The sequence below is a fragment of the Strix aluco genome, chromosome 3, assembly GCF_031877795.1.
Source record: "Strix aluco isolate bStrAlu1 chromosome 3, bStrAlu1.hap1, whole genome shotgun sequence".
Lineage (NCBI taxonomy): Eukaryota > Metazoa > Chordata > Aves > Strigiformes > Strigidae > Strix > Strix aluco.
Genome location: NC_133933.1, coordinates 21,922,354 through 21,949,828, shown reverse-complemented (window position 1 = coordinate 21,949,828; position 27,475 = coordinate 21,922,354). Strand labels below are relative to the sequence as shown.

General features: G+C 46.3%; 1 protein-coding gene across 1 annotated transcript in view; it reads right to left on the bottom strand.

Moving 5' to 3' along the window:
* LOC141921589 (TOG array regulator of axonemal microtubules protein 2-like) overlaps positions 1-13,657 on the bottom strand; it is a 43,481-nt gene extending 29,824 nt beyond the window's left edge. The window contains 9 exon segments of the mRNA XM_074820512.1: positions 490-649; positions 1,585-1,778; positions 7,279-7,350; positions 7,764-7,898; positions 10,318-10,360; positions 10,363-10,500; positions 10,579-10,648; positions 10,739-10,879; positions 13,563-13,657. Coding sequence (XP_074676613.1) covers positions 490-649; positions 1,585-1,778; positions 7,279-7,350; positions 7,764-7,898; positions 10,318-10,360; positions 10,363-10,500; positions 10,579-10,648; positions 10,739-10,879; positions 13,563-13,657 — 1,048 coding nt within the window.
* Between the last annotated feature and the right edge of the window lie 13,818 nt (positions 13,658-27,475).

The window sequence follows — 27,475 nt, the reverse complement described above, 5'->3', positions numbered from 1 at the left end:
GCACTGCCTAAGGGCTCCAGCGCATCTCTGCAACGTGAGATCCTCAGCAGGGAGTGGTGTGAGCAGCATAATCTGTCCTATCATGTGATCAAGATCGTTTGTGGTTTAATTAGAAATAGTTTAATTTGTTTCTTCCACCTTGGTGTGCACCTTGGTTGAAAAGCATTCTTTTGGACTCACCCATTCACCTTTCCCGGAGGCTAGACTCAGAGAGTCTGAAGCCCCGATGTAGTTTGCAATACAGGATTATCTAGTCTGAAAGACAGGAGAAGGGGGGAAGGTGATATTCTGTGACTGCCTCAGTGTGGGCCCTGGGCAAGATGCTTCATGCCTCTGTATTTTTCTTTGGAAAATGGAAATAAATCCTATTCTAACTTTCACTCAGATGCAACTGTAACAGCCTTCCAGTGTGATTTCATAGACATTTGCAACACTATTTAAAGAGCAAGCAAGTGAACAAAAAGGCCCACAACTATAGTAACCACTTACTTTCTTTGGCTGTATCCCCAGGGTCAACACTCTGTGTAGGAAGCTGCAAGGACTTCTCCTTTTCTCTCTCTTTCTCCCTCTCTCTACGCAAAATCTCCATCTGTCTCATTCGCTTCTCGTCTATTTTCTTTTGAACTGACTTGGACAAGGTAACATGGATCTAGTTGCAATGAAAATACATCATGGAGCATAAAGATTGATACACGAACCATATAAAACACCTCATCAGGAACACGGTGGTAGAGTGTCATAGTCTTTAATGCAGCTCCATATACATCCCCATAGTTTCAGAAGAATTTCTCCTGTCCTCACCTTGGCATACAGTTACACCCAGTGATGTATAACACTTCATTGCCATAACCTTCCACTGGTCCAAGGTACTGTTTCTCAATCTATGTCAGGAAGCCCTGCTTGAACCCAGAGCGTCAGAGGAGTGCTTCCAGACATATGAAGAGCTCACGTTACCAGTGAACAGGCAGTTCAGTTCCTACAGGCCAGGGCCGGGGAATAAAAACCATCTGCAATAACCAGCAGTGAGAGGTAATTTGCTGTTTCTTAACACTCACAGACAGTAATTGCAGCTGCTTCTCACGGACTCAAACGCTCTCTGAGAACATGAGTCCAAAAACGGAGTCATGTGAAAACAAGTTGGAGAAACATTGGTCTTAATGAATACAAAAATGAGAATGAGAGAGCTGTGAGATACAGCAAGAAGGTAACCAAGAAAAAGCAAGCTCTTCCATTTTAGTTTGCAGCCTTGCTTATTACACTCAACATTATAATCTTTGCTTCGGTGCTTCCGAGCATGCACTTTGCACATGTTCACTGATGTGTAACTTGCTCTGCCGTTCAGATCTGCTCTAAATTGGCCTTCGTACATAAAGAATACTTCTCATGTAACTTCACCACCATGTCCCAACCAGTGACTTCTGCACCAGTGAAAATACTCAAGCAATTGCTCTGTAGCTGTCAAATGTATTCCCAAGAGAAGCTGCTCCCCAAGAGGGGAAGATACTGATTTTCAGTGACATTTTGTGCTAAGCACTGAGCAGTCACTGAAGAGGAAGGCTGCTCACCCCTGTCCTTAGCCCTTACCCTTCCATTGCTGTACTTCAAGTTGTCATCACTCAGAAGGGAAGGGTTCATGAGATGATCCACCTCCTTGATCTGGCTGAGTGCGGGGCCTGTTAACGGGGACAACACAGTTTCACATAAATGTCCAGAAGACTTCAGGCCACCATCAACACGATGCTGGAGAACAGGCAGGATGGGTTCCAGAGTCTGGAGCTCTGATAAGACATGGATATAGATTGTGTGTGAGAACAGCAAGGTACATGTAACCTCTCCAAAGAGATGGGGTACTACCATGGTGCACTGGCAGCAGAAATGACATTACTTTGTTGGCCATCAGACTCAGAACTACTGCATGATACAGGCCTCAGCCCTTGGCTTCTGGTGAGCAGCTTTGCTTGACAGAGAAGAGCAAAAAGATGGAGATTGCTCTTGACAAAAGGGTTCTTATCTGTTCCTGTCCATTTTGATTTTAGTAAACATCCTCATTTTCCCAGTTACCCCTGTTTTTTAATAGCTATATGCCTTTGTAGAGAGGAAGAATCAACATTCCCTCTTCTTTGCTGGAATATTTTAGAGGGCATTTAAAGAAAAGCTTAGGATTGCTAGAGTGTTACCAAAACCAGAATTGTGTTCTTGAAGCTAGCGAATTTGTTTTCCCCAAGGAGTTTCATTCTAAAATGTAGCAGATCAGCCCACCTTCCAGGCAGCCTGACTAAAGGCTGATTTTCTTAATGGGAATAGCACAATGCAGCTCATTCTGAAATACTTTCCAACACTGCTGTTAAAACTCAGAGAACTAATCATTCCTTACATGGCTTCACAGATGATAAAATCATGTGATAGCCAAGCAGTAAAAAAGGAATAACTTTCTTAAATCGGGAGGTTTTATCCCTGCAGAATGGTCAGGTCAATAAGAAGAGAGAAAAATGGTTTCATGATATAGCTCATTTCTAGTCCAGAATGTATCCAGCAAAAATGTCACCTTACTTACTCAGCAATAATTCTCCCTAGTTGTACTCAGCTTCCTAGCTGCACATCAGCAATAAAGGAATCATTCCTATGGGGCGTGCCCAGTATTTGGCAGAACTAACACTGAGCTCAGGGACCAGTGGATCTTATCCCTTTTTTCACATCAGCAAAATTATTTGTTAAATTCTCATCTTTCCTATTGCTACAAACCCACAGATGACAAAGGAACAGCAACGGTGTCACTGAGGTTTTCAGCTTACAAGTACTGGCTGACACAGATCCACCAGACACTGCATTTTGCCTTGCAGAACTCTTATCGCTAGTGATAATGTGAGGCGGGGAGGGGAGAGAAGCCAGTAGGCATCTCCTACCCCAGCCTCAGTTTGCAATACTGACATATGCAGACAGAGTAGGGGAAGAGATTGGTAATCATAAAACTAGCAGATGTGGTTTGAGGCAGATGAGTTGCACAAAGGAAACCTCGGTTCATTACTCAGCATTTAATTTAGGCTTGTGCTTTAAGAGGATGGAAAGCTCAGATCCTGCATAGGCTGGATCCTTTTTTAAGTCTCTTTCTCTGTAAATGGAAAATTCACAAGGACTTCCTATCACGCAAGGTTTCACTATTTCTCCCAGAGCAAAACCAGGCAATGTTGATTAATCTACCTCATATCTCAAAGAACTTGGTTCAGAAACTGCACCAAGGGAAGGTTTTCTCCTTCAAGTGTAGGAGGAAGGAGTGGGAACATTTCTCATTTCATGTGAAATGCCTTGTTTTTCTCTAATCTTTGTGACATTAGAGACTGTGCAGGGACGTTTTCTTTTCCTGCTGTGCATTTCCAGGGCCTCAAGGTACCCCCTCCAGCTCCTGCCATTCATAACCCCATGCTGGAGTCATTTTCACTGAATCACCAGAGCACATTTCCCAGTGACTGGGTTCTGGGGGAGCCATCTGAGCATATGAAGGAATTGAAAAAAGTGACAAGATGGTATTCAACCAAACTTTCACAGTGCCACCCATGGGTCAGGACTCCTATGGTCATTTTAGGACAGCCATGCCCTGTACCTACCTTGAAATTTAACGGTCTTCTCTTCAATTCTGCTGCCTGATCTTGGCCTTAAGAAAAACAATAAAAGAATATATGAGGAGATAGAAAGAGAAGGAGGGGTAGCGTTAAAGGCGGCAAACTTTCTTAGCGTGGTCGTCCTGATGAAGGAGGAATTGCAACTCATAAACCCAAGAATATGCAAAGCTGATTAATTGTTATTAAACTTTCGGTTGCTGGAGTCACACAGAGCTCATCAAGCTCTAGTTGAAACACAGAAGTCATTCTTCAGTTTGGGCCAATTCTATCCAATTCTGCTGTCTCTCCTTGTGGAGCTACGTGGCTCTCACTGTTACATACGTCCTTTCTGAATCAGCAAGAGAGGTTAAGCCGGCTGCCTTTACTCTGCTGCAGAAGCCTAACTTTGCCCGGTCATGACTTCAGCTGATGACAGTATCTTGCTATACATGGTAATAGCACTGCTGTCTCCTTAGAATAATATTACACCTCCCTGCTCTCCCAAGAAAAAGAAAGGTTTTTCCCACTCAACTGGGAGGTAAGTATATTCAGATTGCATTTTAAAAGTCATGCTGAAGCATGGAACTATATTTCTATGTCTCCTTATTTATTGGAGATAAACCAAGATTTATCTGGGCTCTCATTTCACAGTGAAGACCCAGACACAGAGAAGCTACAACTGGCATTTACAGAAGCAGCATCTGAATTTGCAGACAGCTATACAACAGCCAATACTTGCCCTAACATACTCTTGCAGGTACAGAAAGATCACACACAAAACCAGATGCTGTATTCAGATCTATGCAATACAGTTGCCAAATGGCACACAAAGATTACAGGATGAATCAGTAGCAGAGTTCAGCAGAGGACCTGCTTTTAAGGTTCTCTTAAGTCTTGCCTCCTCCTCCCCACCACCACTCTTAGAGTGTATGATGTCAGTTTTGATATTGTGCTGGATCATCACAGACACACAAAATGGTGAATGCACAGAAGTTTGCCTAAATATATTGGAGAGCTGACTGTGCAAAATAACCTCATGAGACAAGAAGTGCAAGGTGAATGGCATATTGGAGAAGCAGACACCTTGGCTTACCTCATTTCCAGGGCCTTTTGGAAAACCAGGTGCGGAGAGCTTGGGGGAGGCACTGCGCTTCTGCCAGGAGCCTCATCAGATGGTTTTGCAGTCTTGGGGATAGGGGGAATCAAAGCCAATCCCAGTGACTTCACTGCGCTTCTGCCAGGAGCCTCATCAGATGGTTTTGCAGTCTTGGGGATAGGGGGAATCAAAGCCAATCCCAGTGACTTCACTGCGCTTCTGCCAGGAGCCTCATCAGATGGTTTTGCAGTCTTGGGGATAGGGGGAATCAAAGCCAATCCCAGTGACTTCTTCCTATCCCCACCATTGCAATACAAGGGCAGCAGGGAAGCCTGGAAATAGAAGAACACAGTGCTCAGCTTGAGCATCCAACCTTCCCCCTCTGATGCCACAAGAAGTTTAGCCATGCTCTCAGCTAGGACTTGGCAGGAAAAGTCAAGCGGATGGAGTAGCTTGGCCTAGAATGGGCAATGGAAAGGGAAGTGGTGAGGGAGAGACTGTGTCCCACACTGTTGCCAACTCTCTTCCCCTCTCTCACCTCTCTGGTAGTGGCTGCATTACCACCTGGCATCCATCTGCTTGGCATAAGGATGTTCTAGGGTGCCATTGCCTCTGTTAGCCTTTCTGAGGGTACGGGAACGGGTTTAGATCACTGTCCTCTCACAGTCCCTAAAGCGCCTACCAGCCATTACTGAGCTCTGGCCAAGGCCCCACAAAGTCATTTTGCATGCTGTCAAAACCTGCTTTTCTCAAGCCCCTAATTTTTGTCTGCTTCTACCCTTCCTACAGTCCCCCACCAGCCTTCAGCCCAGATGCTAATGTGCTTTCTGGATGCTCAGTGCTCTCCAGCTCCCACACAATTCATCATCTCAGGCTCACTGTCATTTACGAAGTTCAGCAGAGCTCCCTACCCTGCTGTTCTGCGTAAGGTCTCTCTGCCTGCTGAAATTACTTCAGGCTCCCCAATGACATGGCTAGGAAGGGGGATGGAGGGAGCGGGGGCAGACACACACCCTTTCTTAGTATCCCATCATTCTTGTCACAGCTAAAGAGCCAGATCAAGACCTGTTCAAACTCCAGTGAAACCAACAGAGTTAATGTCAAGCATACATTCCCCCCTGTATCTGTAAGACTGAAATAAAGTACACTATAGCCTTTTATTGGTTAGCCTGTTCACAAAAGCTGTTATTCATCTGCCTTCTCCTGTCCACCACGGCAAAACCAAAACAACTGCAGCTTCTGCCCCTCCTGCAAAGGCAATCGAGTGGATGGGGTCTGGACTTCATTCCCCATGGCCAGAATTGCCAGTTTCCATCACTTACCCATGGGCAGACCCATGGGGGAGGATGAAGCTGCACAGAAGCCCCTGAACTCCAGAAATATTGGTAGAGATAACTGTGCAGGAGAACATGACTGTACAACTCAAAAGCTGAGACAACCTCAAGTTGAGTTTACAGGACTGCCTGCTCCAGCAATGATACCTTTTTCTATCTAAACCAGACAGAGCTGAATTAAAAAGCCACCAGGACACTGGTGTGTCTGCACTGGTGTCACAGACACCTGTATTTTACTAACTGTAGAAGGATATGCTTGACCAGATTAGACACATTTAGTTGCTCCAACTGGTTGCTGGAGTTTTCTCAGTCATAAAACACAGCAGGAGCCACCAGAGAGCACAGAAACTATTTAGACACCTCTTCTCCTATTGATGTACACTGAGGACATGAAGTCTGTGGTATGCATGTTGCAAAGACATCTTGCAGCACAATGTCCAGCTGAGCTCTTCCTTGGATCAGCTGCTTCCCTGGACTCGCACCACAGGGAAAGAAGATCTCAGAGCTCTGCCTATGGGCAATAAACTGAGGAGGCACCACATGTGATCTGGCTTGGTTTCCTTACTTGAGCTCCTTTTGCCTCCGACGTCAGCTTCTTGTTATCCCCATCACTGTCGTCACAGCCTGTGCCATTTTCCCCATGCTCCTGCTCTCCGTTGCTCATACTGCTGAGCTCAGAGGGAGGAAGGCTGTTCTGGATGGGAGGCAGGGGCTTGGAGGTTGCCAGGAACCTCTGGGAAGCTGACATGGAAACTAGTGGCTTCAGGGGAACCCCCCCAGGGTCACTGCCGTTAGTCAGGCCTGCAAAGTAGAGACACAAAGTGTAATAGAAACAGCACTGCAAACCTAAAGCACTCACCGCTAGATATTTCATTGGACAGATTTCCTGGAAACTTCTAAATAACTGCACAGGGAAACATGCTCATGCTGGCAGCCACTTGAAGCAGGCCAGTGGACAACACTTACCCACTTCCACAGAGCCATCAGAGAAACACCTGTTAGACAACAGGGAGCCCACGGACCTGTGCTTACCCTGAATGTCACCTGCACACACAACCTCCCACTCCTCTCCCTGCCCCCCAGTTATGCACTCCTACAGCAACAGGAGGGCTACACAGGGAACTGAGAGCAGGGCAGGTTATTTCAGGGGGGCACATGCAGGGGAGAACTGTTCAGTGGGAATGGCAGCTAGCTCTCTAGGCTGGGAAAAGACCCTTCTTCCCACAAGAGAGTGGGCAGGCTCCCGCCTTACCTCTATGTGAGGCTAAGAGATCCTCAGACATCCTCCTCATCTTCAGCTTGTCCTTGATCTGAACAGTTTCATCTCAGTGAGCAGGCAGACCATGCCAGCATTTCTACAGCATCTGAGGGGCAAGCAGAGGAAGAACTGGGAATTTACCTACGGTGAGACCATACATCAATAGCAAGAATAGAAACAGAACTCACATCTCATTACCATGCCTGATTCACGGCCAGTTGGGCCACAGTCTCTGTACTGTACACAGTGATCTGGCTACTGTTGATAAAGGAGAAAGCATAATGAACTAGTAGAGAGATGTGATGCCATGCACACCACTGGAGGAGGGCAAGATCATCTGCAGCTCTCTGTCAGCCACCTACTCTGACACAGAGTCAGCACATGAGGACTGACTTCCAATGAACATTTCTCTCTGAAATCAGCTTTTTTTTCATTTGGCTGAGGACACCTATGCACATTCAACCCCTTTCCATCCTCACCTTCTTCTTCAGTGGTCCACTTGCTGCCACAAAACTGCAAGTTTGAATCAATGCTTCCGCCTCGCAGAGCTATGTATCTGGGTTTGAATTTGGGAATGCTCCCACAGTAGACAGCAACCGGGGTGTGGTACTTAGCTTTAAAAGAAGGACAGTACAAATTACTCAAATTTGCAATACAGAATCGTAGAGTCATAGAATGGTTTGGGTTGGAAGGGACCTTAAAGATCATCTAGTTCCAACCCCCCTGCCATGGGCAGGGACACCTTCCACTAGACCAGGCTGCTCCAAGCCCCGTCCAACCTGGCCTTGAACACTGCCAGGGAGAGGGCAGCCACAGCTTCTCTGGGCAACCTGTTCCAGTGTCTCACCACCCTCTCAGTAAAGAATTTCTTCTCATAGCTAATCCAAATCTATCCTCTTTCAGTTTAAAATCATCACCCCTTGTCCTATCACTATACTCCCTTATAAAAAAACCCCTCACCATCTGCCCTGTAGGCCCCCTTTTGTGGCTTGGCCACTTCATCTGACAGTTCCCTCACGACCCATAGATGCATCTCATCAGATCCCAGGGACCTGTGCACCTTCAGGTTCCTTAGATGGTCTCAAACCTGATCTCCTCCTACAGTGGGCAGTTATTCATTCTCCCAGTCTCCACCTTTGCCTTTTTTGACTTGGGCAGCGTGGCGGCAGCCCTTGCCACTGAAGACTGAGGCAAAACTGTCGCTGTGTACCTCTGCCCTCTCCGTATCCATGGGAACCAGGTGTCCCATTTCCTTCCAAAGAGGGCCCACATTTTCCCTAGTCTTCCTTTTATCACCAAGGTATTTATAGAAGCTTTTCTTGTTGCCCTTGATGTCTCTGGCCAGATTTAATTCTGTCAGGGCTTTGGCCTTCCTAACCTGATCCCTGGCTGCTTGGACAGTTCCTCTGTATTCCTCCCAGGCTACCTGTCCTTGCTTCCACCCTCTGTAGGTTTCCTTTTTGTGTTTGATTTTGCATTTGATATGGAGAGGAAAAAACAGACACCCCTTCTCCATAGAAGACTAACACACTGTGATGGTTTTGGCTGGGATAGAATTAATTTTTTTTTATAGTAGCTAGTATGGGGCTGTGTTTTGGTTTTGTGCTGAAACCAGTGTTGATAATTCAGGGATGTTTTCGCTATTGCTGAGCAGTGCTTACACAGAGTCAAGGCCTTTTCTGCTTCTCACTCCACCCCACCAGTGAGCACAAGAAGAGCACAAGGCTGGGAGCGCACAAGAAGTTTGGAGGGGACACAGCTGGCACAGCTGACCCCAACTGACCACAGGAATATCCCACACCAATGGCATCACGCTCAGCATATAAACTAGGGCGAAGATAAGAAAGAGGGGGATGTTCAGAGTGATGGTGTTTTGTCTTCTCAAGTCACCGTTACGCGTGATGGAGCCCTGCTTTGCTGGAGATGGCTGAGCACCTGCCTGTCAATGGGAACCAGTGAATGAATTCCTTGCTTTGCTTTGCTTGCATGAGCGGCTTTTGCTTTACCTAGTAAACTGTCTTTATCTCAACCCACAAGTTTTCTTACTTTTACCCTTCCGATTCCCTCCCCATCCCACCAGGAGGGAGTGAGCGAGCGGCTGTGTGGAGCTTAGTTACCATCTGGGGTTAAACTACAAGACATACCAAGTAGCGACCTGCAGTCCTGGCGTCCACAGCGATCTGTTTGCCCTCATGCTATTCTGCTTTGTGATGCGCTTGCATTCCAGCACTGTGACAGACAGCTGAACATTCTATAAATTTGCATATGTCTGGCAGTTGTGTATCCATGGCTACGGGATTCCTTCCCTCTCCTTTTAAAGGGTAGGCAACACACCATGGTCTCTAGAATTTGACAATGTCTAGTCAGTAGATGTTTTCAAAAGCTAGTTTGAAAGTCCTTTGTTTCTTTAATTTCCACTCAATTTTGAGTTGGGTTTTGTTGGTTTTCTTATTTCCCTTCACAACACAGAAAGTACGAGGACACAGTTAATCACCAGGTGTTATAACTAAAAGGTTTGCCCTCTGCATTACATGTCCCCAATATTCAGTGGGCTAATTTGATTACTCTATATGTAGGATCAGATTGTCCATCCAACCATTCTCCTTTGTTCTGCGTCACTGTTACAGGGGTTTATTCTGTGCTTTCTTCACTGCAGAGACACACAACCCCAACATAAACAGGGCCTGCCTCAAAAAATTTCTAATCTTGGCTGTTCCTGAAAATTCAAAATTGTACACAGCTTGTTTCCCTGCCCCTTGTCCTGGCCAATATCTTGCCCATTACCCAGCCCCTAAGGCTGGGCCCTCACTTGTACAGCATGAAGAATAGTTGCTGCACTGGCCAGCATCTCCAGGCTCTCATGATCAGCACTTTGAATGCAGCTTTTGTACACGCTCTGCCTCCCTGAGCTGAGCAGCATTCCTGGGCACTGTCACTGCTGCTGCAGGCGAACATCCTCCAGGACAAGGCTGCAGGAACAGGATTGCAACAAGCCCTGGCTGAAGAAGTCTCCAGTCTGCTGCAGTCCTTTACCTGCTGCAAAATCATCTTGCGTTGCCATGGTGGGGGGGGGGGCATTGGGCTCTCTGCAGAGGAGAGTCTGCTCGATGTGCTGCTGGTCGCTGGGCCTGATACAGCTGCTGGTGGGTTCCTCTGCAGCATCGAGAGCCTACATGGAAAAATAACACAGCTAGTGCAAGTCACAGCCACCAATCCCTGGCATTACCCTGCCTACTGAGGTTCCTGTGTACGAAACTGCTCAAGTCAGGTGGTGTTAAAACAACATAAAAATACATTCAAGCTATGTGTTTTCAGCATTCTGTCAAAACCATGGCCATAAATTCCAAATGCCGGAGGAAGATCGCTGTTGACATAATGGGGGAAACATAACTCCACCCCAGCAGCTGCTCTCCCCATGGCTGTATGAGCACGGCAGTAGAGGCACGTCTCTCACCGTGGCCGCTGCTGTTGGGCCCAGCGCAGCACACTGGAGTGGTTCCCGCTGAACTCAGCGCTGCCGCTGCAGCAGGAGCATCGTTTCACATATTTGACAACAAAGAGCTGTAACGCCACTCTGGACTTGCCCCAACAACAACTGAAAAAATGAGGGATATAATAGTTTGCTCATTTTTAATACAAATGTACAGGGATTTAAGGGGGGGGGGGGGGGCACTGGGCTAACAATACTGGAAACTGGTTGGTGTAACCCCTATGTCTAGCACTTTCTACCAGTCTGTAAGATTTTTTCTGTAGAAAGGGATAGATAAGATTTTCTGACACATCCATGAGTAATTCTGAGCCACAACTCAAACCACAAGCCAAATACTTCAAATGTGCCACCCATTGGGAAAGGAGGGAGAAAAGCAGTTGAAAAAAACTGCTGTTGTAGATAAATTGCCTACATTTATAGTGTTGCTGAGGTACCTATAGCACTTGCAGCACCTCAGAAAGCCTGAGGCTGCAGCATAACCCTTATTTAGGGATGCCAGCTACCCAGAAACTATCCACCATGCTCACATCAGCAAATGCACATCCCACAGGACTAGTGGAGATGTAGACAGCGTTATAGTTCGCAGGGCATATGAGGGTAAAGGAGGTTTATGCTTAGCCCTTCAGGTTAGGGCTATAGCAAAACGTGACACTTTTCAGCTTCAGTCCCTGCAGTTCGTTTCCTTACCAGTTTGGTTGCTTTCACTTCAAAACTCTATAGAAATTTGTTTTCACCTTCTGACTGACTTGCAGAAAACAGACTCTACAACTCAAATAGAGTTATAAGGCAGGTATGTTTACTCCGGTGCCGGGGTGCAAGGGGATTTCTCCACAAAGCTTGCACACCCACCGCACATTTTACCAAAAACTTATAGAGTGTGGATACACATATTCACTGGATTACATAACACAAACATACACATGCATGAGTAAGGCTGGGTTAGTTCGAAAGGCTGATGTCAACAGTTTATGTTCTCTTTGCACCTGTGCACTCCCTCCTGGGGGGCGTCTTCGGGGTCTTTGGGAGGAAGGCTCGTAGTCTTTCTCACCTTGTTTCTTCCCCGGAGCATGCGCAGATTCTCTTAGCCAATTTCTTGAACAACAAAAATGTTTTTCAGCTGGTTTACTCATCCTATCTTATTTAAGGGAACCAATGAAACTTCTACAACCCGTATATGGCTATCTTTACTCATTACCGAGGCCCAACTAGTTAGAGCACACCTGTTCCTCAAGGACAAAGCCATGATATTTTGCTGAACACTGCAGTTCTGGGTAGATTTTCACAGTAAACTGCTTTGTTTTGACGGACACAGTAGTCCTTGGTAAAATTCCACAGAACAGTCTGGGCAAGCAGGATTATTAGTAATATTAAAAAAATACTATAAGTAATACTATAACTTGCTAGAAGTAAGTAAATACATTGCTAAGCAGTTTTCTATAAGTAAATAAGTCTTAAAACAAGTAATCATTTCTCTGTATCAATTCCCCCCTTTTCTTTTCCCTAAGCAAATTCTTTTGCAGTCAAAAGGGTTTCATTATATTTTATTACTGTCTGTAAAGTCCATATTTGTTTTGTTAGGTTCTTCAATTTACACCAAAAGATAAGGTTTACTGCTGTTAATATTGTCGTAATTATTAGTGATATCAATATCGGATGAGTCAGTCTATTTAAGATTTTGGTAGCTGATGGGGAATAGCCTGTAAATACATCCCACCAATAGTGTTCTCCATCTGATTTCACTCGTTTCATGATTTGGTGTATTCTCTCTGTATTTTGCTGGACAGTAATTAAAGTCTTCTGTCCACTTTCTTGGACCTGTTTTATCAATCTTTTTAAATTTTCATGATGCATAAGTTTTCTTAGTAGGGTCAGATCCATTTCAATAGGCGTGGGCTGCCAATCTTGAGCTAATTTGTAATTGGATCATAACAATTGATAAGTTGTGACAGGAGCAGTATAATTGAAATCACATCCTGTCAGACTAACGAAATTGCAGATACAGGTGTTTGAATGATTACTTGTATCTATTATAAGGTCACCTACTTGTACAAAGTCACACAGGGTTCTTAAACAAACACATCCCACACCCATGTAAATTATAATAGTCCCTGGAGTTTCATTAGGGTGAATCTCGAATTGGCAGACGTTTTGTTCAGTGTCCAGACAAATGTCATGAGCTTTGATGGTGTTATCTTCACAAATGAATCCTTGCTGGTCTCACACAGTACAGGCCTCAACATCAATAGTTTGCCATTGCTTCTTATTTTTTATAGCCCATACCCTGTGCTCTAAGGGATAAATCACAGTTCCATGATGATTCAATCCTAATGCAACAATCAGATATATTTTATATACCCGAGCTCGATATATCGTTAATACAAAAGCTGTGGCTGTGTTCTTAAGGGAGTCAAAGGTAAAATTAACTAAGTGCCACCATGATTGAAATCTTCTTTCAAATTCTGTTGCATTATGCTATGTTACCTTTCAGAATTCTCTTGGCAGGATTCTGTCCCCACCTTCCCCAATGATTGCAGCTGCTGTTGATTGTATCCAGAATTGAGCTTGGACACAACTAAGGGCTGTAGAAACGTTAGTTTGAATTATGTCTAATGCGTCTACAATTATCTTATTATCTTTTTCATTAGGTTCTCCCGTTGTGGAAATGCACTTGGCATAAGCCACTGATTGTTGCCCAAAGTTAGGAGGGAGGATTTTAGAGGATATTGTATTCTGTTCAGGTCACTGGTTACTGTGGCGAGTTTGTTCATTATTATTTCCGAATCAATACTATTTAAAACTCCCAATCATGTCCCTAGAGCACCAATTAGGTCTCTTTTTGTTCGCCCTGTATGAAGTGTTCGTCTTTGCATCCAGGTTGTCCATCCTTCGTAAGAGGTCTTTAAGAAAGATGAACAGGCTGGCTGGATCTCTGAAATATTGCTTTGCATCAGTAGCTCAACCCGCTTAAGAGACCATGTTGGGTTAGATATTAACTGTTGTTGACCAACATTTTTAATTACATATGGGCCTATCGGATACACATATGGTGCTCTCAATCGTTTAAGTTCTATGTGGTTTGAATTAGTAATCTGAGGTGGAATAGTATAAACAGGAGTGGTTGTGGTTTCCTCCTGCGTTATATTTAATCTGAATTTGAAAGATACTGCTCGGTCCCCTAGTTTGGTTCCTCCTAAACAAATAATGGATACTGGTTGGATTGCAGTAAATACATACCAACAAACCTCAGCCACACAATGGGTTTGGCCTATTCTGGATCCCATTCTCCCATTGGAAATTTTCTCGATAGTAATTTGAGTCAGGGGAGGCAGATCTTTTACATCACTCACATTGAAGATTCTACAACCGATCTGTACCTCTTTTCCTCTTTTAACTGTCCAGGTAAGGATCAAATTCGTCTTTTCCCATTTGTCTGGTTGAAAGGTCATGTTGTCATATATTATAATGGTTGCAAAATTCATCCCCAATAAATTCTTTCCCATAATGTCCAAAATAAGCATCTGTCCAAGGCCATTCCCAAGCACTTGTTAAATTACAGTTCAGCAAAATTATAAGCACTTATACCCATATCACCATTTTTGGATGCAAAGCTTTAGCAGTCCCACAGGTGTCGATTCCCATTTTGGCTTAGGGGCCTTCTTCACCCTAGTGTGGTGTATCCACGATGTCTGTTCCATAATCTTGATTGCTGTATGGGAAGTTAATAACACCTGACACGGACCTTCCCATTTTGGTTCCAGAGGTGAATCTGAAAAAGATCTGATATATACATAATCACCAGGTTTAATGTTGTGTACAGGCTCGTCCAGACCTCGAGCCCTGGTCCCCAGGACCAATTTCTGTCTTTCTCACAGCTGCTTTTGTAGACTTGTAACATAACCTGTTAGTATTTCATCTCCAACCTGGGTTGATATTCCTGCTTGTATCATATATGGTCTCCCATATACTATTTCAAAAGGACTTAATCCCTCCTTAGTTCTGGGTTTGGTTCTGATTCTTAGAAGGCCTAAGGGCAATGCTTGAGGCCAGGACAATCCAGCTTCCTGGCCTAGTTTTACTATTTGTTGTTTAATTAAATGATTCATTTTTCTACTTGACCACTGGTTTGTGGATTATACAGGGTATGTAATTATGTAATTGCCAGTCTATTCCTAAAAGTTTACTAACCTGCTGGACAATTTTTGCCAGAAAATGTGATCCCCGATCTGAGGATATTGTTGCTGGAACCCCAAACCTTGGTATTATTTCTTGTAACAATGCCTTAGTTACTTCTCTGGCTTTATTAGTTCAGCAAGGCAATGCTTCTGGCCACCTGGAAAAGGTATCTGTCAAGACCAAAAGGTACTGAAACCCCCCTTTTCCTGGGAGTTCAGAAAAATCAATTTGTATTTTACTGTCTGGAACCAAAGACTGCACTTCTACTTTACCTTCTTTAGCCACTCTTTTGGCCTCATGATCTGCCATAGCGTTGCCAAGTTCATGGGTGGAACTTCCTCTTTGGTGAGCCTTACAATGCATTATAGCCACCTTTTCAGGTAGCTGCACTGCTTCCAGGAGTTTGAGGATTTCTTTGGCATGCTTTATATGTTTTCTCTGTACAGACAGGAGTCCTCTTTCTTTCCACACTGCCCCATGAGCATGGACCACTTTGAAAGCGTATTTAGAGATCGTCCATATATTAATTTTCATACCCTTGGCCATCTCCAGTGCCCATGTTAGAGCTATTATTTCTGCCTTTTGTGCTGAGGTATTTGGAGGAAGAGCTTTAGATTCTATTACCTGATCTTTGGTGGTCACCGCGTATCCTGCCTTGCGGATACCTCGTCGAACAAAACTGCTCCCGTCTGTATACCAGGATTCATCAGCGTCCTCTAATGGTTCCTCCTTGAGGTCTGGCCGGCTGGAATAAACTGCTTCAATCGTTTCCAGGTAGTCATGTGTCACTGGTTCTCCTGTGTTTCCACTGAGGAAAGAAGCTGGGTTGACAATATTAGTAACCTCTATTTCTAGATCATCCTGTTCCACTAGGAGGGCTTGGTATTTCAGGTACCTTTGAGGTGAAAGTCAGTGTTCTCCCTTCATGTTGAGTACTGCAGACACGGTGTGGGATACTAGCACTGTGATTTTTTTGGCCCAGTGTGAATTTTTGTGTTTCTTGGATATTTAGAACTACTGCTGCTACTGCCCTCAGGCAATTAGGCCATCCCTTGCTTACTTCATCAAGTTGTTTAGAGAAGTATGCCACTGCCCTTCTATCTGGTCCCAAATTTTGGGCTAGGACCCCTAGGGCTGTTCCCTGTTTCTCGTGGGAGGATCTCGTGATGTCTGATCAACCCAAAGCAGTGGCATCCACCAGCTTCTTTTTTTTAGCTGACAGAATGCTCTGTTCGCCTCTCCATTCTAAGTGAGGGTTTTAATAGTTCATAAAGGGGTTTCACCATGAGTCCATAGTTATATATTCACAGGTGACACCATCCGGTCATTCTTAGGAGTGGAGCTCTTTAACTGTCTGTGGCCGAGGGGTCTGACAGATGGCCTCCTTCCTTCCAGTTCTAGGGTCCGTTGACCAGCTGTGACCTCATATCCCAGGTAGGTTACTTGCTGCTGAGCTACTTGAGCTTTCTGTGGAGAGACTCGATAACCATTAAGTCCCAAAAAACTTAATAAACTAATAGTCCATGTTATGCACATTTCTTTAGTCTCTGTGGCTATTAATAAATCCTCTACATACTGCAGAATTTCCCTGATTCCATGCGGTCGCTCCCATTGCTCCAGATCTTTAGCTAGTTGGTTTCCAAAAAGAGTGGGGCTATTTTTAAACCCCTGGGGTGGCACAGTCCATGTTAATTGCATCTTCCTTCTGGATTCCGTGTTTTCTCACTCAAATGCAAACAATAACTGAGTTTCGGAGCTCAAAGGCAAGTAAAGAAGGCGTCTTTTAGGTCCAGTATGGTAAACCAAGCCAATTCTGGTACTAATCTAATTAATAGTGTATATGGGTTTTCTACAACAGGATGCAGATCTCCTCCTCTCTTACTGCTATATACTCTCTATGCTCTGTCCAACAAGGTCTCCAAATTCCTACTCTCTGACAGTTTCAGCTTTTGCAACTTCTTTTGAATGTCACATGCTGATTGCCTATAAATAATGACACTAACTGTTGTATTCCCACCTCTGATCCTGGATCTAAGGGTGTGTGTCGCCTCACGGTATCCCAGAGCTTCTCCAGGAATTCTGATGGAGTATCTTTGGGTCCCTGCATATAGGGGTGCACAGTTAATTGCTTTCAGTACAGCCCGCTCCATGTCCCTTACAATCCAATCTCTATATGCATTTAGCAATCTCATATGGGCTCCTCTGTTGGGGTCCCAGCGTGGGTGTTTTATTAGAAACTGAAAGTGCTTGGTCACCCCAACAGAGTCGCCTCGATACCCCTTTGCTGCACTTTTCCAAGTTGCAAGATCAAAGGAAGTGAACAGGACTTTATTCTGGCAGGGCCCCCCCCATCCGGCCCTGCGGCCTCTCTCAGAGCAGCGGGCACCACCGCTCGCTTCTCCCGTCCCCGTCTCTGATACGGGGCTGTGAGGTGGGGAGCCTGGCTCTGGCTCCTCCAAACTTTCACTCTCCTCCTGCCGGCTTCCTTCTGGTAAATCCTTTCTTTCAGCCCTTTTCTCTTTCCCTTCTTATTTTCTTTTTCTGGTGCCAGCACTAGTGGATCTCATGGGGGTGCCAGGCCACAGTCTATTTGATATTCAGGGTGGTCCTGGAGGGTGAAAAAAGTGTCTGCGTAGGAGACTTCATCCCAATTCCTTTGCTCCTTAAAACAGCATCACTTGTAGCAGGGTGTTATAATTCAAGGACCCATTAAGGGGTCATTTTCCCCCTCATCCAATTTATATAGGGGCCACCACTGATTGCAATATTTTATTAGAGTCTTTTTATTCACACTTGGGCCTGGAGGTCCCCCTATCTTCTTCCAGTGTTTTAAAATACAGCCGAGGGGACACTTTTTGACTATTCCCCTACTCTGGCTGCTTCCCATCTCGTCTACTTTACCTTAAAACGCTACCCGATTAAGCTGACAATATCCCCTGCAGGCAGATGGTACAAGGGTGCACTCTCCCCACGGAGTATGCACCTAAATTCAAGACAACAATTAACACAGAATTACTGCCTCCCGCTAGAGGAGATATTTCACCTATGACACTTAAAACACTGAGCACGAACAACAGGCTGTACCGGTGACCCAGCGGGCGGGCACTAGGGCGCTCTGTACTAAGGAATGTTCACTGGTCCTGCACTACCCCCCCACTGGTACAGAGTCTGCCCTGCGCTTCGTTCCTCTGCGGCCGCTTCCCTCGCGGGATAACGGAACTGCCGGTCAGAGAACTCCGCACTCCGCAGCTGCAGCTGGGCTGCGTCTCACACACGCAGAACAGTCACACAACCACACAAAGGGGCCCTTACAATTATTACTCACACAACATCAAATGACAAGTACTGCAAACATCAAAACACTAATTACAACAATTGCTAAATCATAAAAGTCATAAATCAAAGCCAAAAGCATAAATCATATACCATGAGCCGTTTGCTGTTTATCATTTACCACAAATCCACACCTGATCAATATTGACTAAATTATTATAAATGGTACCAGATTTTACATTTGATGGTAGCACGGCAATGTCACCCACTCACACAACTCACACCACTGCTGTACCGCCGTACTAGGGCTACCCAGGTCGACCCAGGATACCAATGTGGTCAGAGTGTCGAAACCACCTGTCCTGGTTTAACCAGGATAGGGTTAAGTTTCCCCAGCAGTGGGGGGGAGCTCCAGCCGGGTTATTCAGATACCATGCGGATGTCACATCCTGGCGCGTCACATTTCCTGGCGCGGGAGCGCGGTGCACTCGTGGTTTTGTACATACTGCTCCTCTCACTGCTGTTATTGGTAGATATTTTGCTCTGTTCATTGCTATCACTATTACTGTTATTGTTATTGCTGTTGTTTGTTGTGTTGCTATTGCACTGTTGTATTAAACCTTTCCTTATTTCAGTCTTGGGGCTTTGTATTTCACTCCCTTTGTGGGGGAGGGGCAGCGGCTGCGTGGTCTCAGACCCTGGCAGGGGCTAAACCACCACAACTTTGGCTCTCCAACATGGGGCTGGAGAAGACTGAAATAAGGACAAAAGGAGAAGGTGTGTTAGAGCAATCTGTTAGGTGTAATTTTTTTTCTGTTTTTATTTGTATTTGTTTAATAAGAAACATTTGCAATGCTGGCCAACTTGCTTGCGTGGTGGGGCTGGATTAATCCTTATATCCCCTGTGTGTTCCCAGTGCTGGTGTTTGTTATCGGTGGAAAATGTATCAAGGGTCTTGTTCTGCTCTACTGGTTACTGTCTGCTTATAATGGGCTCATTTCACTGCTTGTGGGGGTGAACCAATACCTGTTTGCTGCCTGGGCTTTTGTTTGGGGTCTCACCCCCTCTGTGGGTGAGCCAGGGGAAGAGATTCTCTCGGTTTTTGAGAGTTTTAGCTATCCCTGGAGCACCCAGACCAGTGTGCTTGTGGCTCTGTGCTTTCTAAATGTCTGCCAGATCTTGTTTTGGGCCATGCGGTACTTCTCCAACAATAGCACCACCCGGAAATCTGCCCCGAGGGCAGATAGTTATAAATGGCAAGGTGTGTGGGAAAAGATGGGCAAGTGCCTGAGTCAGTGGTCACCCCCAGTGCTTTGGGATCTCACTCCCAAACAAGTGCAGAGTCCTGATAAACTGGTGGAGTGTTTGGAAAAGGTGTGTTGCCAATCTGACAAACCCCAGGAGACACAAATCCTTGAGATGTGCTGGGGGCTTGCCCATGCTTACCACATCGCCCTTAACACTGATCACTGCCCTCAAGGGGGAGAAAGAGCTGCAGGGTCTGAAAGTGAACTTACTGGTGCAGCAGCTGGGCCAGAGGGACAGGCAGTGCCAGTACCAGTGGCTCCAATACGGAAAACCAAATATACCAAAAAATCCCCTCGCAGTGTACAGGGTGATAATGAACCAGGCCCATCACGAGAGCAGGAGGAAGAGCCGGAGGTAACCATCCGATCTCTATCCCTCAGTGAGTTGCGAGATATGCGGAAGGATTACAGCCGCATTGCAGGCGAGCAAATTTGCACCTGGCTGCTCCGGTGCTGGGATAGTGGAGCTGGTGTTTTGGAACTGGAGGGGAGAGAGGCCAAGCAGGTGGGACCTTTAGCCAAGCAGGCTGGTATTGACAAGGCCATAGGGAAACAGGCTCAAACCCTCAGCCTTTGGAGGCGACTCCTGCTCAGTGTAAGGGAGAGGTGCCCCTACAAGGATGATTCTCTATGTCGGTTAGGCAAGTGGACCAACATGGAGAAAGGCATTCAGAACCTCAGGGAAATGGCTGTGTTTGACATGATCTATGGTGATCTGAATGATGAGCAGTCACCAATGGATCCAGATCAGGTCCTTGTACACAGCTGATGTGGCGGAAGTTCCTGCAAAGTGGACCAGAGGCACATTCCAAAGCATTAGCAGCAGCATCCTGGCGGCGAGACACTCAGACAGTGGATGAAGTGACTATGCAGCTCCGGCAATATGAGGGAAGTCTCCCTTCCTCCCAACATGCCTGGGTTTCAGCCATAGAGGAACTGTCTCAGAGGCTCCAGAAAGTGGAAGAGGACATGTCCTATGTTCCACCTGCACGGGCCGATGTCTCAGCCATTAGAAGCAGGCGTTTCCCCACCCAAGAGAAGGGCGGTAGAAGGTACACACCACGGGGTACCCTATGGTTCTTCCTCCGCGACAATGGAGAAAACATGAGAAGGTGGCATGGACAGCCCACTCCCACCCTAGCTGCACGAGTACAGCAACTGAAAGGGAAGACCAGCATGAAAGGGGAGTCTTCCAAGAGAGATGCAGCTCCAGTGTCTAGTCAGAAATCCCCCAGACAGAATAGAATGGCCAACAGTATGCTTGACCCTCTTGAGGGGACCAGGAAGTCATTCCTGCAGGAGTCACTCTTAGATCAAGTGAGTGATGCTGAGCAGGATTAGAGGGGCCCTGCCTCCAGCCAGGTGGAGGAAAGGGATAATCGGATTTACTGGAAGGTGTGGATCCGATGGCCTGGCACATCAGAACCACAAGAATATAAGGCCTTGGTAGATACTGGCGCACAGTGCACCCTGGTGCCATCAAGCCACAGTGGGGTTGAACCCATCTGTATCTCCGGAGTGACAGGGGGGTCCCAACAGCTGACCCTATTAGAAGCTGAAGTAAGCTTAACTGGGAAGGACTGGCATAAGCACCCCATTGTGACTGGCCCAGATGCCCCGTGCATCCTAGGTACAGATTACCTGAGGAGAGGGTACTTTAAAGACCCAAAAGGGTACTGGTGGGCCTTTGGTATAGCTGCCCTGGAGGAGGTTGAGCAATTGTCCACCTTACCCGGCCTCTCAGAGAACCCCTCGGTGGTGGGGTCACTTAAGGTTGAAGAGCAGTGAGTGCCAGTTGCCACCAAGACGGTGCACCGGCGACAGTACCGTACTAACCGAGATTCCCTGGTTCCCATCCATCAGCTGATCCGTCAACTAGAAAGCCAGGAGGTGATCAGCAAGACTCATTCACCTTTCAACAGCTCTGTATGGCCAGTGAGAAAACCTAATGGCGAATGGATACTGACCGTGGACTACCGTGGCCTGAATGAAGTTACGCCAGCGATGAGTGCTGCAGTGCCGGACATGCTAGAGCTCCAGTATGAGCTGGAGTCGAAGGCAGCCAAGTGGTACGCCACGATTGACATCGCTAACGCGTTTTTCTCCATTCCAATAGCACCAGAGTGCAGGCCACAGTTTGCGTTCACTTGGAGGGGTATCCAGTACACCTGGAATCGATTGCCCCAGGGGTGGAAACACAGCTCCACCATTTGCCAAAGACTGGTCCATACTGCACTGGAGAAAGGTGGGGCTCCAGAACACCTGCAGTTCATTGATGATATCATTGTATGGGGGGACACAGCTGAGGAAGTCTTTGAGAAAGGAAAGAAGGTAATTGAAATCCTTCTGAAGGCTGGTTTTGCCATCAAGCGACAGAAGGTTAAGGGGCCTGGAAGGGAGATTCAATTCCTAGGAATAAAATGGCAAGATGGGCGTCGCCACATCCCAATGGAGGTGATAAACAAGATAACAGCCATGGCCCCACCAACCACCAAAAAAGAGACTCAATCTTTCCTGGGCGCTGTGGGGTTCTGGAGGATGCACATCCCAAACTACAGCCTGATTGTGAGCCCTCTCTACCACGTAACCCGCAAGAAGAACGATTTTAAATGGGGCCCAGAGCAACAACAAGCCTTTGAAGATATTAAGCAGGAGATTACCCAGGCAGTGGCTCTCGGGCCAGTCCGGACAGGGCAGGAGATTAAGAACGTGCTCTACACCGCAGCTGGGGAGAATGGCCCTTCCTGGAGCCTTTGGCAGAGAGCAGATGGGGAATCCCAAGGCCAACCTCTAGGCTTTTGGAGCCGGGGATACAAAGGCTCTGAAGCTAACTATACCCTGACTGAGCTGACATTTGTGAAGCATTCAGGTGTGCAACCCTCTCCTGGGACACAGCAAGGGGACGAAGACCGTGGTCAAAAGAAGACGCACTTGTGACAAAACATGGCTGGGCTCCATGCAAACCCGTACCCAAAGATACAGGGGCTCCTGCCAACAGCGTGTGGCAATAGCACATCCTGCTGCTTCCAAGTTAGGAGTCCGTGTTGGTAAAGGTGTACATACAGCTGGAGCTTCTTTCAAGCATCTCAGCTACCTGATGCTGCCTCCTCTGTTCTAAAACTTAAGGCTATTCAAGAGGGACTTTAGCTCAGGTCAGTGCCTCTTGTATCAGTTCAGAGAGCAGTGTAAGACATGTAGTTCTTTCTTTCTTGACTCTTCCCTGGAGGAAATGGGGATCTTGTAGTGAAATGCAGGTCTTCCATTAAGACAGGGAAAGTATGTGGCCAATTTTCAGCTAAGAGCGTGTTTTATCTCTGAGATACCTTTGCTGCTCCTTTTAAACAGGAAAGTTAGGGAACTATGGAGCCTTTTCACCCAAGCATCATTTCCTGAGTTTTCACATCCCCAGGCAGCCCAAAGAGGGAGTTCAGGTTAGTAATGGCTCTCTTAGGCCGAGTAAACACAACACAGGTGCAATTACATGATACAGATGGTTCTTCAGAGGCAGTAAGCTGTTGGTTACTACAAGTGGCAGGACAGAGAAATAATGCAGCAGTTCCTATTATCTGTAGTAGGAGGATCTTTATTTTTAGGTTTGATAGCTTTAATTTTTGAAATTAAAATGGCAAAAGATAACGTCCCTAGCGAGCTGGCGCTATTCCTGTTTTGCAGCGATTAAAATGCAAAGCGCTGGATACGAAGGATGGGGGCATTACACCCGGATACACACTGGCCTTCTGAGGAGGAAGAGATGAATGAAGTAATGTCTGTCAGTGTTGATAGGTACTACTTCACCCTTGTTTCTGCCATTTTCTCCTATCCCCATGTGTGTGTAGCTGTGGTCCTGATGCCATTCGGCCTGAGGAAGGACAGCCAAGCTCTCTGGGTGCCCACCAGCCACCCCCGGCGAGTGGGAGCACCACCCCTCCATAGAGCACTGGGAAATCAACGTTCACTTGTGCAGCAGCTCTTCTTCAAAACCGTAATGAATTGTGAAAATTCACCTCTTGCCAAGCAGCACAGGGCAGTAGAATGGAAGATGGTGATGAGAGCTGCAGGGCTGGGGGGGGGTGGTCCCCAGCGGGTGAAGGAATTTGGTGGGCATCCCTGTCAGACAAGAGCAGGGAAGGGCTCCCGCAGCCCAGGAAAGGCCAGACTGAGTGAGGAGCAGCAAGAGGTGGAGGAGGATGGAGCCTGAGGCAAGCCCGACTGCAGAGAGGCAGAGGGGAAGGAGCTGCTCCGCTTCGGCTTGGACTTTGTTTCTGGAAGGGGTAGGTTGCCTGAAGGGCTACAACAGCTCAGTGACCAAAACTGACACCTGTAAGCAACTTCTGTGCATCCTCCTGAGCTGAAGTGGGGCCAGAGCAGCGATCAACAGACTGGACCTGAAGCTCTGAGTTGCTGTTACACAGCACAGACTGTAAAACACAGGAGGGTTTGTCCCCTGACAATTCCCCTCAGTGTTTCACAGTCACAGATTTTGTGATTTTTGTGCCGTCCCACACTTGGTTGCCCCTCCACTATTTATTTTAAGCAAGTTTACAGCTGTGTCTCAAACCTGTAGGGACTAACCCTGAATTGTCTCCAGTGGGGATAACACCTCAGCAGTGCTGGTGCAGATGGGCTGGAAACGAGTCAGAGAGACGACGTGACATTTTTTTCCTCCGTATGTCCTCACAGAGCTGCCTCCATCTCCCTGCACTGCCACTGCAGCTAAGTAAGGTAGTAGCCATCCCCCAGAACAAAGATGACAAGCGCCAGCGCTCATCTGCGCCCAACAGAAGCAGGTTGCTGTTGTTCGGGCACATAAACATCGAGGCAGTGCTGGTAGCAGGGGGAGATCTCCACTTCCTCGCAGCAGGTCATAGGTGCTGCCATGTGGTGAGAGGCGTTTCTGGCCGGCTTCACCCTTGTCAGAGGGAGAGGGCTTCAGCTGCCCCCACCCGGTGCACACAGCAGGGTCCTGCCTGCTTCTAGCAAGTGTAGGGTGGGCATCCCAGCTCGATTCTGGCTGTCTGTGGGCTCACAGCTGATCTTCTCCCAGAGCTTCACAATCTTCTTCATGAGTAAAACATTGTGTGTATATATGAAGTTATAGGATCTTATTTTTATCTTGCCATACACACTCATCTATTTCCTTCTCTTATTTATACCTTCCCATGTGCACTCATTTATTCAATTATCTTATTCTGAGATCCATACTGGATAGAAGGCTAGATTGAAAAATGCAGCTAAATGCATCCAGCCCAAAAAGTGGTCCCTCACTCCAAGGCAGGTGACAAGAGCAGTGACATTGACTCTGCTCAGGACTGGAGAACATGAAGACCATGCCCACACCACACAGACCCATTTGACCCTGGGTCCTTAAGACAATATAATAATTTTCTCTGTGTGTGAAGGTGTAGAAAGTGCTGTCCAAAGCATCCAAGGCAATGCAAGAGCCTGTGCCATCGCCACTCCGAGTGCTGCTCTTGCGGTGTGAACCTGATGGTCAGTGTCGCACGGCTGCGGCCACAGCACGGGAAAGTGCTTGAGGATGCCCAAGGATGCAAAGCCAGGACAAAAGGGGGACAGCAGGAGCCAAACCTGGTGTAGTCTTGTTCACACTGCTTACTGGGAGGGTGTCTGGACTAAATTATTTCCAGAACTGCATACAGGTATTGTCTCAAAGGGAACAAAAAAGAGCTGGGGAATGAATTAACATGACTGCAGAGCGGACAATGTGGAACCAAGACCTGTGAGTGAAAATAGGGCAGACACACGCGAATAGCTGCTCAGCATCTAAGGTAGGAGTCAGATGGAAGGGAGGCTTTTAAGTCCAAATTTGCAATACGGCTCTCCTCCCGTAGCTGAAACAGCTATTTCTTGGCCTGGGATATGCCCAAATTCATTTGGTTCGTCCCTTTGTACCTGAAGCCATTGGACACCCACTGCAGTTCTTCCACCAGCGTCCCATGCTCGGCGGCTCAAGCGCCTGAGCCTGCCCAGGACCAGGAGACACACATGGGGCTGCGAGTGACCTGCCCCATCAGGGCACTCCTTGATGCCAACCAGCTTGGGCTTTCTACGGAGCAGACTCTGCCAACTAGGTCAGAGTAATGTGGTTCTGCCCACGTTTGCTGGACACCATAGCAGTTAGAGCTCTCATCAAGGAACTGGGAAACCAAATTCCTTGCTCTGAAGGAGCTCAAGCCGGTATCTCTTTGCTTTTGCCAGTGTACAGACACTACAGACGCTGCAGCTACATCTACATAAGTATATTAAACAGTTCTAGGACACCACATCTCATTGCTCTGTATTGTGAAATTATGACAGCATTAGCTTCGGCTACCTAACATTCCGGTTGGCCTCAGTGCATGAGAGTGGTCGTGGGCACCTTTCATTTGCTGGCAAAAATCTAACCCAAAACGTTGCGTACTGTGCCTTTGTGTGATTAAGTGTTTGGGGTTTTTAATAATCTCATTAAGATACTCCTTCTCCATGTTTTACCTGCTCAAAAACAAGGTCAGAAGCAATTGTCCTAATGATGTGGCTGTTGGGTAGGTGAGTTTTGTCCTTTAGTTAGATTCCAGCAAGGGTGAAAGGATGTAGCCATGGTTAATAGCTGAGGGGAATGAGGGAATTTATTTGTGGCTGTGTGAGACTGTGAAAAAGACACCGGGGCAGGTTAGTTGCAGTTGAATGAGTATAGGGGTGGTCAGTCCATGGGGAGAAGGACAGCTTAATGCAGAAGTCTGCAATTAATTATTTTAAAATATAAAATGGCAATGACTAGCATTGAGATTTGGCTGACAGAACATCATTCCAGGCTGTAAGCCGATATTGTGGCAATCCATCCTCCAGACCTCCTGGCCACAGACCAGCTTCTTTTTTCATCAGCCACAAGGCAGAACTATTGCTTCCCAGCCCCCCAGCCCACAGGCATCATGTCATGAAACACAATTCTGCATGTAAAATTAAGAAAAATAATTCAAGCGTCATCCAACAAAATGCAGGGGGGTGCTAAAGGGAATTCTGAATGCCTTGTAAGGCACAAAACTATTAAGGGCAAAGATTTAATAATGACCTTGTCATGTCCTTATGGCAGATAAGAGCCAAAGATATGTGGCATTTCTTGTATTCTTAACAGGCTCCAGTTTTCAAGCATTTTCAAATAAACATGTGACTGCTGATTTTACTCATTTGTTAAACCCCCTTATAAATCAGATGAGACATTCAGGCAATTTCCTTCATACCTGGAGTATGCTATATTCCTTTTTTAACTTAGAAATATTAATGAGCCAGGTTTTCACAAAAATAACTTGTGCCTGGGTGACCTGGGAAGGCGTGCATTATAAACCAGAGATACCTGCTCTAACATACTGCTTGTGCAGTGCTATGTACTGATGGGCGTTCCTTCTTGCTGTCCACCATGCCTCTCCTCAGGCTCTCTCTGACAAAGCTGCAAGGACAGCCTATTTCCATCTGCCACTCAGCTCAGATCTGGCCCCTTTTAAAAACCAGTCTGGACTTACTGGGAACATGCCCATAGTGCTAAAAAGACTACGCCTTCCTCTTCTACCAGTTTCTACCACAAGTTTTCAGGAGGTTTTCATCATCAATCCTTATTTCTGAGGAACAATGAAAATGGAAAGAGTTGATCAGCTCAGAGTTTACAAAAAAACATGTTGCTAACTTTAAACTCACAGTAAAGGGCTACCAAGATGTATTTATTGATCACATTACAGGCATAAACTGCAAACTACAGACATTAAATTAGGAAGCTTTACTAAGCATACTACTGCAAGGGATTATGAACACAGAAACAAATGTTTAATGCATTGCAGACAAACTCTTATTAAACAAATTCAATCCATTTCTCTTCTATACTTGCCATTTTTAATAGAGGACAACATATTGTGTGGTTGCTATGGATATTTAATCAAAAGTTTAGCAAAAAAGTCTAATA